We start from the raw sequence: 15,418 nt of genomic DNA on the forward strand, positions 1-15,418 counted from the left end.
TGGTGTTGGTGGTGAGGAGGAGGGTATGGAGGCCAGGAGGAGGTGGTGGTGGTGAGGAGGAGGGTATGGAGGCCAGGAGGAGGAAGTGGTGGTGGTGAGGAGGGTATGGAGGCCAGGAGGAGGAAGTGGTGGTGGTGAGGAGGGTATGGAGGCCAGGAGGAGGAGGTGGTGGTGAGGAGGGTATGGAGGCCAGGAGGAGGAGGAGGTGGTGGTGGTGGTGAGGAGGGTATGGAGGCCAGGAGGAGGAAGTGGTGGTGGTGGTGAGGAGGGTATGGAGGCCAGGAGGAGGTGGTGGTGAGGAGGGTATGGAGGCCAGGAGGAGGTGGTAGTGAGGAGGGTATGGAGGCCAGGAGGAGGAGGTGGTGGTGGTGAGGAGGGTATGGAGGCCAGGAGGAGGCGGTGGTGGTGGTGGTGGTGGTGGTGGTGAGGAGGGTATGGAGGCCAGGCGGAGGTGGTGGTGGTGGTGGTGAGGAGGGTATGGAGGCCAGGAGGAGGTGGTGCTGAGGAGGGTATGGAGGCCAGGAGGAGGTGGTGCTGAGGAGGGTATGGAGGCCAGGAGGAGGTGGTGCTGAGGAGGGTATGGAGGCCAGGAGGAGGTGGTGGTGAGGAGGGTATGGAGGCCAGGAGGAGGAGGAGGAGGAGGAGGTGGTGGTGAGGAGGGTATGGAGGCCAGGAGGAGGTGGTGGTGAGGAGGGTATGGAGGCCAGGAGGAGGTGGTGGTGAGGAGGGTATGGAGGCCAGGAGGAGGTGGTGGTGAGGAGGGTATGGAGGCCAGGAGGAGGTGGTGGTGAGGAGGGTATGGAGGCCAGGAGGAGGAGGAGGTGGTGGTGGTGAGGAGGGTATGGAGGCCAGGAGGAGGAGGTGGAGAGGAGGGTATGGAGACCAGGAGGAGGAGGTGGAGAGGAGGGTATGGAGGCCAGGAGGAGGAGGAGGTGGTGGTGGTGAGGAGGGTATGGAGGCCAGGGGGAGGAGGAGGAGGTGGTGGTGAGGAGGAGGTGGTGGTGATGAGGAGGGGATGGAGGCCAGTAGTAGGAGGAGGTGGTGGTGATGAGGAGGGGATGGAGGCCAGTAGGAGGAGGAGGTGGTGGTGAGGAGGGGATGGAGGCCAGTAGGAGGAGGAGGAGGTGGTGGTGAGGAGGGGATGGAGGCACGGAGGAGGAGGTGGTGGTGGTGGTGGTGGTTGTGGTGGTGGTGGTGAGGAGGCCAGGAGGAGGTGGTGGTGAGGAGGGGATGGAGGCACGGAGGAGGAGGTGGTGGTGGTTGTGGTGGTGGTGAGGAGGCCAGGAGGAGGTGGTGGTGAGGAGGGGATGGAGGCACGGAGGAGGAGGAGGTGGTGGTGGTGGTGAGGAGGCCAGGAGGAGGTGGTGGTGGTGGTGGTGGTGAGGGGGACGTGGGGATGGAGGCTGCCAGAGGGTGGTTGTAAAGGAGACTATGTGGTTAAGTGGGATGCATGGGAGCGGAGGCTTAAAGATAATGATGGGGACATGAGGACAGGGTAAGAAGTGGAGGACTCTGGGATGTAGTAGTGTTGGGACATGGTTGCTGTGAGATGTGGTGGAAATAATTAGGTTAGAAGGTGATGTGGGAGGACATAAGCATGCGGGTACAAGGAAGTGGTTGGGGAAGATATTCACATGCGGGCTACAAGGAAGTGGTTGGGGAAGATATTCACATGCGGGCTACAAGGAAGTGGTTGGGGAAGTGGTTACCAGCAACTGTATGCTCCAGAGGAAATTGAGTTGTTTCCTTCCAGTCTGATCACAGTGATCTCTGCTGACACCTCTGTCCATGTCAGGAACTGTCCAGAGCAGGAGCAAATCCCCATAGCAAACCTCTACTGCTCTGGACAGTTCCTGACACGGACAGAGGTGTCAGTAGAGGGCACTGTGGTCAGACTGGAAAGAAATACACAACTTTTTCTGGATCATATCGGAGCTAAAAAGTAATGGAAGGATTAATCTGTATAACTTTCTAGACCAAGTTGATTTAAAAAAAAAAAATGTACGCTGGAGTACCTCTTTAATGTCTGCAAACTTGTGTCCCCCACCACCTTCAGTGAGTGCAAAGACTAAGATGAGGATTAGAGATGAGCGAACGTACAGTAAATTCGATGCGTCACGAACTTCTCGGCTCGGCAGTTGATGACTTTTCCTGCGTAAATTAGTTCAGCCTTCAGGTGCTCCTGTGGGCTGGAAAAGGTGGATACATTCCTAGGAAAGAGTCCACCTTTTCCAGCCAACCGGAGTACATGAAAGCTGAAATAATATATGCAGGAAAAGTCAACTGCCGAGCCGAGAAGTTTGTGACCAATCGAATTTACTGTAATTTCGCTCATCTCTAATAAGGATGTTAACGGAGAGGAGATGAGGAGGTGACATTTGGCTAATACACCAAGTTAAGTGTTCTCTGGCAGATGTCACCCGTGGCCTATCATCTGGCCCCCAAAGTTACATAAACAGCGTGACTTCTGGTACTTTTTGGCACTATTTGTACGTCTCACAATAATGTCAATGGGAGTGTTAGAAATCGTGTAAGACGGCCAAATCAGGGGTTTTCGGTTTCCTGGCCATCTCGGGCATCTGGAGATCACCAGGAAAACCCCATAGGGTGGTCATATGCTTGCAATAACTGATGGCCAAATGTTCTTTTGGTGACGGCTATCTCATAATCTGCCTATACACGTGACATCAGCACAACCAAGTGTTATTGTGTTCTAGATGGGAGGGGGGCTTTTGTATGACCCTCTGAGAACAAACATTTTGAGTAGGTCAAATCCAACATACCTGATCCTTCTCTCCCTATGTCAGTTTCTCATCCAGGGTTCCTCTAGCTGTTGAAAAACTACAACTCCCAGCATGCACAGACAGCCAACAGCTGGAGGCACCCTTGTTGGAAAACACTGCCCTACGTCATCTTTCGGGAGGCATACATACACATTAGACGTGTTTCCCAACCAGTCGGCCGATCCTGCTAAAATCAGTGGGTTCGGCCAAATGATGTGTACATGGAGATGATTGGTCCAGTTTCAGAGTGTTGGTGTAAGGGTGAGTTCACACCACGATTTTCCTGTAGGTTTCGGCAGACAGTTTCTCAAAAAAAAAGTATGCAACCGTTCAGAAAACCGTGCCCATAGACTTCCCATTCAAAACCGTATGCACCATAATGTAATAATGTATATGGTTGTCTCCGTTTTTCAAACCATATGTCCCCTTTTTTTCTTAAACGGATGCAAACAGAAACAATTTTTCAAGCCGTGTACAGATAAAAATTTGCACACACGTTGTGATACAGTTTTTAGTCAGGTTTTGAGGAATCCTTTTTTTTATTTATTTATTATTATTTTTTTTTTAATCAAAAACCTGATACGGGAACTGTATTGAAAAAAAACGTTGTGTGAACCCAGCCTAAGACAGTGTTTTCCAAACAATGTCTCTTGCTGTTGCAAAACTACAACTCCCAACATGCCTGGAGACTTCAGTTACTAAGATGCCTGTGTAAAGTTCTAGTGCTGCATCCACTGGGCTTGTGTTGGTCCTAATAGTCGAACAGTGTGACATTGCACCATTTTAGTTGAGGAATTTTTGGATTAAAAAAATCAGTGTTCTGGTCCCCAATCCGGTCCCACTTTTCTCTGTCCTAGAAATTCTGCCGCCAAGTGGTTCTTTTGGATCAATACAGTTACTAACATGATGCCTTGAGTGTATGTCCAGACAAGTCTTGGTCCATGATGAAGTTGACTTGACTTTTTTAAAGGGGTACTCCACTGGAAAACATTTTTTTTTTTCTTAAAATCAACTGGTGCCAGAAACTTAAACAGTTTTGTAAATTACTTCAATTAAAAAAATCTTAATCCCTCCAGTACTTATCAGCTGCTGTATGCTGCACAGGAAGTTATTTTCTTATTTAATTAATTTTCTGTCTAATCACAGTGCTCTCTGCTGACACCTCTGTCCGTGTGAGGTTTTCTATGGGGATTTGCTCCGGCTCTGGACAGTTCCTGACATGGACAGAGGTGTCAGCAGAGAGCACTGTGGTCAGACATAGGAAATTCATTAAGAAAATAACTTCCTGTGGATCATAACAGCAGCTAAGTACTGGAAGGATTAAGATTTAACTTTCTGGCACCAGTTGATTTGAAGAAAAGAAAATGTTTTCCAGTGGAGTACCCCTTTTAAAGAGTACCTGTCATGATCTTGTTACATTTTATAATCCTCCCAGTTCACTGACCCCATTATGATGAACCTGCCATATATATATATATATATATATATATCTTATATAATTTTTTGTTTTCTACCTTGATATTTCTCTGTATTTTCTGCTCAGTCTGATTCACAGACTGGGAAGGGTTGAGGGAGAACTTCCTCCCTCTTCTACACACAGCCCAGAGCAGTTCAACGTGAGATGAGCTATAATTGGCTAAGGCTGCACACACACCCCCTCAGCGCTTCAGACTGCATTTTCTAATTTTGGACTTCTGCCAGGCCAGCAGGAGTCCAAAGTCTGTGCAAGAGATGGGGGGGGGGGGGGGGGATGTGCTCTGGACAAGTAGGGAGACACCTAGTGGCAGCTTTTTTTTAAACCTAAATAAAACATAGAAAACTTAATTTTTTTTAAAGGAGAATTCTGGGATACAACTTTTTTTTTATTTTATTTTTTAAACTTCCCCAGGCTGCTTGCATTTACAGGACTTACCTGTCATCGCTCCCCAGGTGCTTCCTGTATCCCTCTCTGGCTTCTGCAGCATTCCTCCTCCTGGTTGCTGGTGGTTGACCCGTCACACTGCGGCTCAGTTAATCGCTGGCCCCATCAATGTCCTGCCTTGGCCAGTGATTGGCTGACCGTTAGGATGATTTATTTGGTCCAGGAAGAATACGTCACACTACTGTGTGCCGGCTGAGGTGTGACATCGCTGCCGATGGAGATTAGGTGAGCCGTGGTGAGAAGCATCGACCACCAGCAACCGGGAAAAGGGCCGCTGCAGAGGCAGGAGTGGTATACTGGGGGAAGTGGTGGTCCTATTTTGTTTTTTTAAATACTGTTAGCCTGGAGCGCAAATTTGTTCTCCTTTAATTCTGGGCTGAACACGTTATAGGAGCAGCCTATAGAAATTGGTTGCAGCCTTGCTGGTTCCCAACGTTTAGTGTTTTGCCCATCCTGTTTACAAAAGTGATCTTGTGGATGTATTGATTTTTGAAGTGTTTAGAGCTGCTGTGACTAGTATCTCTGCTGTATTTGTCTGCACTGTGCAGAGCTGGGTTGGCTCAGGCGTCTTGACTTATCCTGCACAGCAAGTTTTCCGTCCTACTTGGTGAAGAGTTGGGCATGATTTGTCAGTCTTGGCAGGGCTGTTCAGGGAATGTTAGGAGGGAATTGTGTGAGGGTATTGAGCTGGGTGTGCCGCGGGATGGCGTGTGATTGTGTGTGTACTGTGTTCAGGAGACACGGGCATTTTGTGAGCAGTTGGATAATGGTTGTCTGCAGTATTTCCAGGGATTCTGCCCCCACCCCCTCCCAGCAGGACCAGCACAATCCAGCTTTTTGCCGTCACAACCTTTTAGCTGTTTCTCATTTGTTAGGGAGAAAAGGGAGAGTGATTTCTGGATTGCTGCAATCCATATTCGGCTATTTTTAATACCTAAGCTTTTACGTTTGAGTTAACACTTAAATTACCAAAATAAATCAAGTTCAAGCTGCAAGATTGATCTGCCAAACCTTTTACAATTTATCTCTCCACAACAGGTTCACAAGCTGCACCTTTATTCTTCAGTGTGCATAGTCTTGGGAAACATTATGCTTGCGGCCCACATTGGCGCAGTACTGTAATAGTTTCCTGCGGCAAAAAAAAGGAATTTGTAAATGGCCTGCAGCTATTTATTTGTCGCCAGCCATAGAGGTCACAGCTCCTTTAGTCCCTTGTACAGGACGTCATGTTGATATGTAGTGAAGATATCCATAAACATTTTCTTTTTGTACACCTATGATGGAGATAATCTTTTCTAATATTTTGGATTGCTCGGTTTTCGTGTGGTAGTGCTGTTTGCCTATTTGTAGGAAAGCGATGCAGAAAAGGTGCTGTATTACAGGGTGGTGTTTCATAGAATAAATGCTTCTGAGGAATCTGATGTAGCATGCCATATATACAGTATCTTCCCAAACTCCCCCCTTTATTAGTTATATGGCGGTACAGTGGGCTCCCATAGCTCTGGAGAACTTGTATGTAATGAAATTGTGGCTATGAGCGGGTAATGAATGCCACTTGGGGCACAGCAGGTGTCTGCCTGCAGGTGAACTTCCTTATTGCACAATTGTGACTTCATGATATAAATCTTATTTAAAGTTTGGGTAAGTTATGAATTTCCTCTGGCACATAGAAGAAAGTTTTGGGAGTATTCAGTGCTTAAGAACATAACTATTCATAAGGGAGGGTTGGATTTTTAGTGCCCAGACTCTCCCTGCTGCATGGAATGTTGGGGTAGGCAATGCCTGTGGGAGCAGTGGGGTTACACAAGTACAGCGCTGTGGTATCTCTGGCACTCCCATAGGCCCCACCACACCATGCAGCAGGGAGAGTCGGGCCTTTGTTCTGGAGATCACAGAGGAGGACCCAGAGGTCAGAATACCCACTACAAAACAGCATTTATATAGTGTAGTCATGGTGGTATAAAATCCCCATTGTACTGTCAGACTCACTGGCCAGGCTTTCTCAGTTTGGTAACTTAGCATTATAAATTACTATAGGGAAACTGACAGCCTGTTGTATCAGCCTCCATTGCTCATAGCCAGCTTTGCACAATGGAGCCGCATCTATTGCGCAAAGTCGGCTATTAGCAATGAAGGCTTGTTGTAATCTGGTTCACCTGCATTGTAACCTAGTGCATTGGGATAAGAGCGGGTTAAACAGCTGTCAGTTCTCCTTTTTAAATATTCTCCATGGATTTGTTAGGTGTTCTCTAACTAAAACACTTGTTTTATTAGTTTTTGTTCAGGTCACAAAGAGTGAAGGACCTGTCGTGCATTGTGAAAACACTGTTTTGAATGACCATTGTGTAATGCTTTGTTTCCTTTGTGGTGGGGCTACAGGCAAAGTAAAGACTTAAATGGAACCTGTCAGCAGTGTCACTAACCTGCTGCTACAGGGTTATAGTGCGGGTGACCTCCCCACCCACCTTTACGTGACCTCATCCCAGAATTAGCCCAAAAATCTACATATGTAAGCAAAGTGCTTTGGTGCACTGGGGATGGTCCCAGCCTGTTGGTGCACTGTCCTGTCCACCTGGCTCCGCCCCTTCATAAATATTCATGACCTGAGCTCCAATTTGTTCAGGGAACATGTATAAACTCTAGATCCACCCACTCCTGTCACAGAGGGATCAGCATCACCCGCACTATTACCCTGTACCAGCAAGTTCACAGGTGATTTTGGTGACGGATTATTTTAGGGTCTTCTCACATGTACAGTATCCTGTGCAGATAACTGATAGATGATGGTCCTAGCGTTACACTACACCCCCTCCATTCATGTCTATGAGAGGGGGCCTGACGGCCATAGACGTGAATGGAGGGGGCGTGGTCGGACATCACAAGGGGTGTGGCGGAACATCACATCTTCAGTCCCGGAACTAGAGGTTTCCAAGACTCAAGAGGCAGCCCTGCATAGAATGCGTGTGCTACATGGAGATCGCGTGGGTCCCAACGCCGGCCCCCACGATAAAACATCTTATCCCCCTATCCTTTGGATAGGGGTTAAGATGTATTTAGCCCGAATACCCCTTTAAGGCCCCTTTTCACACTGTCGTTGTGCCCTGTCAGAGAAGGTCCGTTAGGCACGAAGCACAACTGGTCCCGACAGATCCTTTTTACTATTATGGGGTCTGTCGGGCTCCGTTTTTTTTTTTTTTTTTTTTTTTTTTTTTTTAAATAATAGCGGGAACAAAAGACCTCGCATTATGTATTTTCTCCCGCTGTTCTCCCTGTGTTCCCTGATGTTCGTTGCACTGCCAAGTGACAATGGCAGTGTGAAAGGAGCCTAAGGACATTGGACATTAATGTGCATCCTGGTGTCCTGGTACTTAATGCACCAGGACGTACATTTACATGCTGTATGACATTCTATGTATGAAGCAAGTGCAGGAGCTGCCCTCGTTTCATAGACTGACACCCGGCTGTTAGCAGTAGCCATGCACTTGATGACAGATAAGTGTTCTTGCTGTTATCTGTCATTAACCCATTAAGTGATCACCGCACTTAAGAGCCGGAATGACAGTCCCCACCTGCACTGGTTCCCAGGTACGAATTCATAATAGAGCCTGCTTAGTCAGGCTCTATCAGTACATTGCTGCAGTCCATTATTATTCAGAGTTGGCAATTCAAGAATGCATAGAAAAGTTCCCTATGGTGGTTTAAGTGTGAAAACATAATTTTTTTTGTAATAAAAAATTATAATGACCCACTTCTCAATTTTTTTAATTCAAAAAATAAAAAAAACACAATGGCCACATTGGAAAAACCACTCCAATCGCGATCGCTGGTAAAGTGAAAGCTGAGCTGTGATTGGCTGCTATGGGAAAATCGCTTTTTCTCTCACACAGTTTGATAAATCTGGGCCATATTTTTTTTCTGTGTGGAAATTGGGCACTGTCAGATACAAAAGCTTTTTTATAAGTTCTTCATCTTGGCAAAACATTAATCTTTCTAATATACTTCATAAGAAAATGTTATTTTCTTTCTATAGAAATTATGGCTTTGTCCAAGCTGAAGCACAGGCATGGACAAAGTCCAGTAAGTGAGGGTGGGATTACACTCCTCTGTGCTCTCTACTGTCTGATAGTACTCCTCTGTGCTCTCTCCTGTCTGATAGCACTCCTCTGTGCTCTGTCCTGTCTGATAGCACTCCTCTGTGCTCTGTCCTGTCTGATAGCACTCCTACTCCTCTGTGCTCTGTCCTGTCTGATAGCACTCCTCTGTGCTCTGTCCTGTCTGATAGCACTCCTCTGTGCTCTGTCCTGTCTGATAGCACTCCTCTGTGCTCTGTCCTGTCTGATAGCACTCCTCTGTGCTCTGTCCTGTCTGTTAGCGCTACTCTGTTCTCTGTCCTGTCTGATAGCGCTCCTCTGTGCTCGCGCTCTCCTTTCTGATAGCGCTCCTCTGTGCTCTGTCCTTTCTGATAGCGCTCCAATGTGCTCTGTACTGTCTGATAGCGCTCCTCTGTGCTCTGTCCTGTCTGATAGCGCTCCTCTGTGCTCTGTCCTGTCTGATAGCGCTCCTCTGTGCTCTGTCCTGTCTGATAGCGCTCCTCTGTGCTCTGTCCTGTCTGATAGCGCTCCTCTGTGCTCTGTCCTGTCTGATAGCGCTCCTCTGTGCTCTGTCCTTTCTGATAGCGCTCCTCTGTGCTCTGTCCTGTCTGATAGCGCTCCTCTGTGCTCTGTCCTGTCTGATAGCGCTCCTCTGTGCTCTGTCCTGTCTGATAGCGCTCCTCTGTGCTCTGTCCTGTCTGATAGCGCTCCTCTGTGCTCTGTCCTGTCTGATAGCGCTCCTCTGTGCTCTGTCCTGTCTGATAGCGCTCCTCTGTGCTCTGTCCTGTCTGATAGCGCTCCTCTGTGCTCTGTCCTGTCTGATAGCGCTCCTCTGTGCTCTGTCCTGTCTGATAGCGCTCCTCTGTGCTCTGTCCTGTCTGATAGCGCTCCTCTGTGCTCTGTCCTGTCTGATAGCGCTCCTCTGTGATCTCTCTCCTGTCTGATAGCGCTCCTCTGTGATCTCTCTCCTGTCTGATAGCGCTCCTCTGTGATCTCTCTCCTGTCTGATAGCGCTCCTCTGTGATCTCTCTCCTGTCTGATAGCGCTCCTCTGTGATCTCTCTCCTGTCTGATAGCGCTCCTCTGTGATCTCTCTCCTGTCTGATAGCGCTCCTCTGTGATCTCTCTCCTGCCTGATAGCGCTCCTCTGTGCTCTCTCTCCTGCCTGATAGCGCTCCTCTGTGCTCTCTCTCCTGCCTGATAGCGCTCCTCTGTGCTCTCTCTCCTGCCTGATAGCGCTCCTCTGTGCTCTCTCTCCTGCCTGATAGCGCTCCTCTGTGCTCTCTCTCCTGCCTGATAGCGCTCCTCTGTGCTCTCTCTCCTGCCTGATAGCGCTCCTCTGTGCTCTCTCTCCTGGCTGATAGCGCTCCTCTGTGCTCTCTCTCCTGCCTGATAGCGCTCCTCTGTGCTCGCGCTCTCCTGCCTGATAGCGCTCCTCTGTGCTCGCGCTCTCCTGCCTGATAGCGCTCCTCTGTGCTCGCGCTCTCCTGCCTGATAGCGCTCCTCTGTGCTCGCGCTCTCCTGCCTGATAGCGCTCCTCTGTGCTCGCGCTCTCCTGCCTGATAGCGCTCCTCTGTGCTCGCGCTCTCCTGCCTGATAGCGCTCCTCTGTGCTCGCGCTCTCCTGCCTGATAGCGCTCCTCTGTGCTCGCGCTCTCCTGCCTGATAGCGCTCCTCTGTGCTCGCGCTCTCCTGCCTGATAGCGCTCCTCTGTGCTCGCGCTCTCCTGCCTGATAGCGCTCCTCTGTGCTCGCGCTCTCCTGCCTGATAGCGCTCCTCTGTGCTCGCGCTCTCCTGCCTGATAGCGCTCCTCTGTGCTCGCGCTCTCCTGCCTGATAGCGCTCCTCTGTGCTCGCGCTCTCCTGCCTGATAGCGCTCCTCTGTGCTCGCGCTCTCCTGCCTGATAGCGCTCCTCTGTGCTCGCGCTCTCCTGCCTGATAGCGCTCCTCTGTGCTCGCGCTCTCCTGCCTGATAGCGCTCCTCTGTGCTCGCGCTCTCCTGCCTGATAGCGCTCCTCTGTGCTCGCGCTCTCCTGCCTGATAGCGCTCCTCTGTGCTCGCGCTCTCCTGCCTGATAGCGCTCCTCTGTGCTCGCGCTCTCCTGCCTGATAGCGCTCCTCTGTGCTCGCGCTCTCCTGCCTGATTATCAGAGGAGTGCTAACCCTCACTTACTGGACTTTGTCTATGCCTGTGCTACAGCTTGGACAAAGCCATCATTTTATAAGCCATGATTTCTATAAAAAGGAAATAACATTTTCTTATGAAGTAGATTAGAAAGGTTAATGTTTTGCCAAGATGTACAACAGATATATAGTTTTTGAATCTGACTTCCCATTTAAAACGTCATGTTTATGATCCTTTTTGTTAAATGGTGCAAACCTAAAAATACAAGTCTGAAACTGCTGATTTTTGATCCCATCACATCTCAGAAAAATTGAATAAAAAGTCATGTATGCAAAAGTGTTATCGCTAACAACTACAGATCGCTGCACAATGAAAATAAGTCATCTATATAGAAATTAGCCCTCATATAGCCCTTTATACCAAGCTCAACTAGGATTAGATGGTGACAGCTGGAGAAAGGTAGTTAAGTATTTGCTCTTTTATTAATGTTTTAATGGATAGAGAATTAGTAAGCAAAGTTTTCGGTTTTCCCAGAAAGGGTACACAAATAACATTTTCACTGTCGACCTTTATTGCTCAATATTTTTCTTCTTTTTCTTCTTCTTAGATTTTGAGAAAAAAGGGAAAAAGGAAGTATCTACAGAGCTGGATCAATTTCTTTGCCATGTGGCGAAAACCGGGGAGACTATGTAAGTGGGAATAGAAATGTTATCATCCTTAGGACTTTGAGAATCTGTAGATTGTTCGGAAATGTATGTTTTAGTAAATGCATGCATTCCCTTGTGAAATAATTCTGGAACCGAATAGCTCTGTGAATTACCTTCTCCATGAACTGCTGTAGATTGGGGGAGAGCTATCAAAACCTGTGGAAAGGAATTATTGACTAGTTACCCCTAGCATCCCATATGATTGCGTCTTTTATTTTTCAGAGGCCGCTTAAAGGAAAACGGTCTGCCTGATCACCCACTCTAAATCCAAAACACTGGGTTATAGAATGGGTGACCAGGAGTCCACAGAGGGGTCACTTAGAATTTTTTTTTTAAAGCAGTACAATAAAGTTTTTAATGATATTGACCCACAGAATAAAGCGAAAAAGACATGTTTTCTATAAGTGTAGAGCGTGCATGAAAACGGAATCCTCCAAAATTAGCAAAATTCCAGCTTTCTTACTTTTTTTTTTTCTCACACATAATTTAGGTTTGCTGTACACTTAATTTTTTTATGGTTTTTAGAAGGCGAGGGGAAAAGACAAAAATGCAAAAAATTCTAATTGGCCCAGTGCTTAAAGGGGAACGCCAGTGGAAATTATTTGAAAACATTTGTTTTCTACTTAACTGGTGCCAGAAAGTTAAACAGATTTGTAAATTACGTCTATAAAAAAATCTTAACCCTTCCAGTACTTATCAGCTGCTGAATACTACAGATATTCAAAGAAAATTGTGCAGTTCTTTCCACTCTGCTGACACCTCTGTCCAGAAAAGGAGCAAATCCCCATAGCAAACCTCTCCTGCTCTGGACAGTTCCTGATATGGACAGAGGTGTCAGCAGAGAGCACTGTGGTCAGACAGAAAATAAATTCAAAAAGAAAAGAACTTCCTGTGGAGCATACAGCAGCCGAATAATGGATGGGTTAAGATTTTTAAATGAAGTAATTTACAAATCAGTTTAACTTTCTGGTACCAGTGGATTTGAAAACCATTTTTTTTTCCCACCAGAGTTCCCCTTTAAACGGGCACTGTCACATACTTTTTGATATGTTGTAAAGCATGCAAAACCAATAGGTTTTGAAATTTATTTAATTATAACATTTTCAGTATTTCATACTGAAAAAGCCAGTCAAACTGCCCCATTTCCCCCCCCCCCCCGGCCTGCTTAGACACATACTAGCTCATCACCTATGTCTTGGACATACTTTCTTGATTGACAGCTGTGAGCACAGTGCTCACAACTAAAGGAACTCCCGAATGGAGCCCCAGAATTGCTGCGAATGGTACGCCCCCTCCCCATACAGCTCTATGGAGGAGACTCTGCTTCTCCCATAGAACTACATGGAGGAGGTGTGTCGGCTGCGGCGTCATGCTGAGGCCGGCACACCACCTGCGCGGGAGAGCCGCAGCAGAGCCGTTGCCTCGCTAATGAGATAGTTGAGGGTTGTTTGGGACCCCCCCCCCCCCCCAAAAAAAAATAAAAAATAAAACATTCCTTATTTAGCCTGCAGATGTCCTTTTTTTTTTTTTTTTTTTTTTTTTTTTTTTTAAGGGGTTAAAAATGAAATAAGCAATCTGATTGTTTACTATGGGCAACTTTTCTCCACAGGTTTTGATAAATCTTCCATATTAGTTTTTATCTTCAGATCAGTGTAGAGATTAGTTATCCAAGATTGTAAAAAAAAACTTTGGAATTCATCCAGAAGCAGCGACACTTGTCATCAGTTTGTGTGGAATTGCGGCTCAGTTCCATTGAAATGAATGGAGCACGGTTATAATATTTGTCCCCTTTTCCCTTTATGTTCCTTCATTCTGATATGTTAATCAGCAATAACGGGTCATGAAAAAATGGATGAAATAACTGAATACAACGGATGATAACTGATGACCAATTTTGACAAACATTCTGTCAAAATAACTGATGCCATCCGTTATCATCCGTTATTGTCCGTTATTTTATGTCCATTAGTTGTGATACTGTACTGAGCATGCTAAGTACAAAAAATGGATGATAAGATTTTTTTTTTCTTTCTTGTGAACATCCGTTTCCATAGACTTCAGTGTTACATTTTAATGTCAGTTTTCCACTTATTTTTGACGGGAAAAAAAAAATTACTGCATGCACCGTCTTTTGTGCCATCAGAAATAACGGACATGCCTGATGCAAAAGGTTGGTCAAAAAATCCCACTGACATGAATGGGATTTTTTGACGGCCGTTTTCAGGACTATTTGATGGGAGTAATAACTGAGGTTTTTACAGGATACCTGTAGTGTGAAAGGGGCCTTACATGCAAACTGTAGACAGGCTGTTTTTTGTAAAAAGCTGCTGTTTTTTCTAAACCTGGATAACCCCTTTAATGGGGAATACCCCCCCAGACCCCCCCCCAATGTCGGCGATTTGCGGCTATTCTGGGTCATATGGGTCTATGGTGACCTGGAAAATAAGGGGGATTGGGTTGTCCAAGACAACCATGATCCCTCTGAAGGGATAGGAGTGAGGTGGCAGGGGGGTTAACTTTTTGTTTCCCCATTCTGCCCACCCACAATAGGTGGGGCAGAACGGGGAAACCGACAGGGACCGACACCGTAGGCCACGTACCCATTGGCAGCGGAGGCGACGATCGTGGTGGAGATCGGCCGCAGCAGAGGACGGCAATGTGGCTCCCTGGATCCTACGGAAGCTGATGAGTTGCCTAGCAACATCTGGATGGCTACAGTTTGAGACAACTATACAGTGGTCTCTAAACTGTAGCCCTCCAGATGATGCAAAACTGCAAATCTCAGCATGCCCAAACAGCTATCTCGCTGTGCTGGGAGTTGTAGTTGCGTGCCTACAGCTGTTGCATAACTACATCTCCCAGCATGCCCTTCGGTGATCAGTACATGCTGGTAGTTGTAGTTTTGCAACAGCTGGAGGCACACTGGTTGGAAAATAGTGAGGTAACAGAACCTAACTGAAGGTTTTCCAACCAACGTGCCTCCAGCTGTTGCAAAAGTACAACTCCCAGCATGCACGGTCTGTCAGTACATGCTGGGAGTTGTAGTTTTGAAACAGCGGGAGGTTTGCACCCCCCCCCCCCCCCCCCCCCCAATATCATTCACACGGGCGGGTTTACAGCAAGTTTCCTGCTTGAAGTTTGAGCTGCGCCAAATTTTTGACCGCAGCGCAAACTCCTAGCGGGAAACTCGCTGTAAATCTCCGCCAGTGTGAATGTACCCTAAAAACACTACACAAACACATAATAAAGGGTAAAACGCTACATATACACCCCCTTACACTGTTCCCCCCCCCCCCCCCCCCCAACAAAGGTGAAAAATGTATTGTACGGCAGTGTTTCCAAAACGGAACCTCCAGCTGTTGCAAAACATGAAATACCCCTATGCCATCCCTAATTTAGTCCTAAAATGTGCATGGCACACTCTCACTTCGGAGCCCTGTTGTATTTCAAGGAAACAGTTTAGGGCCACATATTGGGTATTTCCGTACTGGGGAGAAATTGCACTACAAATTTTGAGGGCCTTTTTCTCCTTTTACCCCTTATGAAAAGGAAAAGTTTGGCTACACCAGCCTGTTAGTGTCAAAAATAAAAAAATTACTGACATGGTGGTGTTGCCCCATACTTTAAATTTTCCCAAAAGGAAAAAAAGACCCCCAAATTTTGTAACGCAATTTCTCCTGAGTACGTAAATACCCCATATGTGTGCGTAAAATGCTCTGCAAGCGTACAACAAGGCTCAGGAGTGAGATCGCACTATGTACATTTGAGGCCTAAATTGGTGATTTGCACAGGGGG

At 47.1% G+C, this 15,418-nt stretch overlaps 1 protein-coding gene across 1 annotated transcript in view; it reads left to right on the forward strand.

The window, feature by feature from the left end:
* Positions 1-15,418, forward strand: part of PPP4R2 (protein phosphatase 4 regulatory subunit 2) — a 44,750-nt gene that overhangs the window by 7,774 nt on the left and 21,558 nt on the right. Inside the window, 1 exon segment of the mRNA XM_056524635.1 lies at positions 11,524-11,605. Coding sequence (XP_056380610.1) covers positions 11,524-11,605 — 82 coding nt within the window.

This window comes from Hyla sarda, chromosome 6 (assembly GCF_029499605.1).
Source record: "Hyla sarda isolate aHylSar1 chromosome 6, aHylSar1.hap1, whole genome shotgun sequence".
Classification (NCBI taxonomy): Eukaryota; Metazoa; Chordata; class Amphibia; order Anura; family Hylidae; genus Hyla; species Hyla sarda.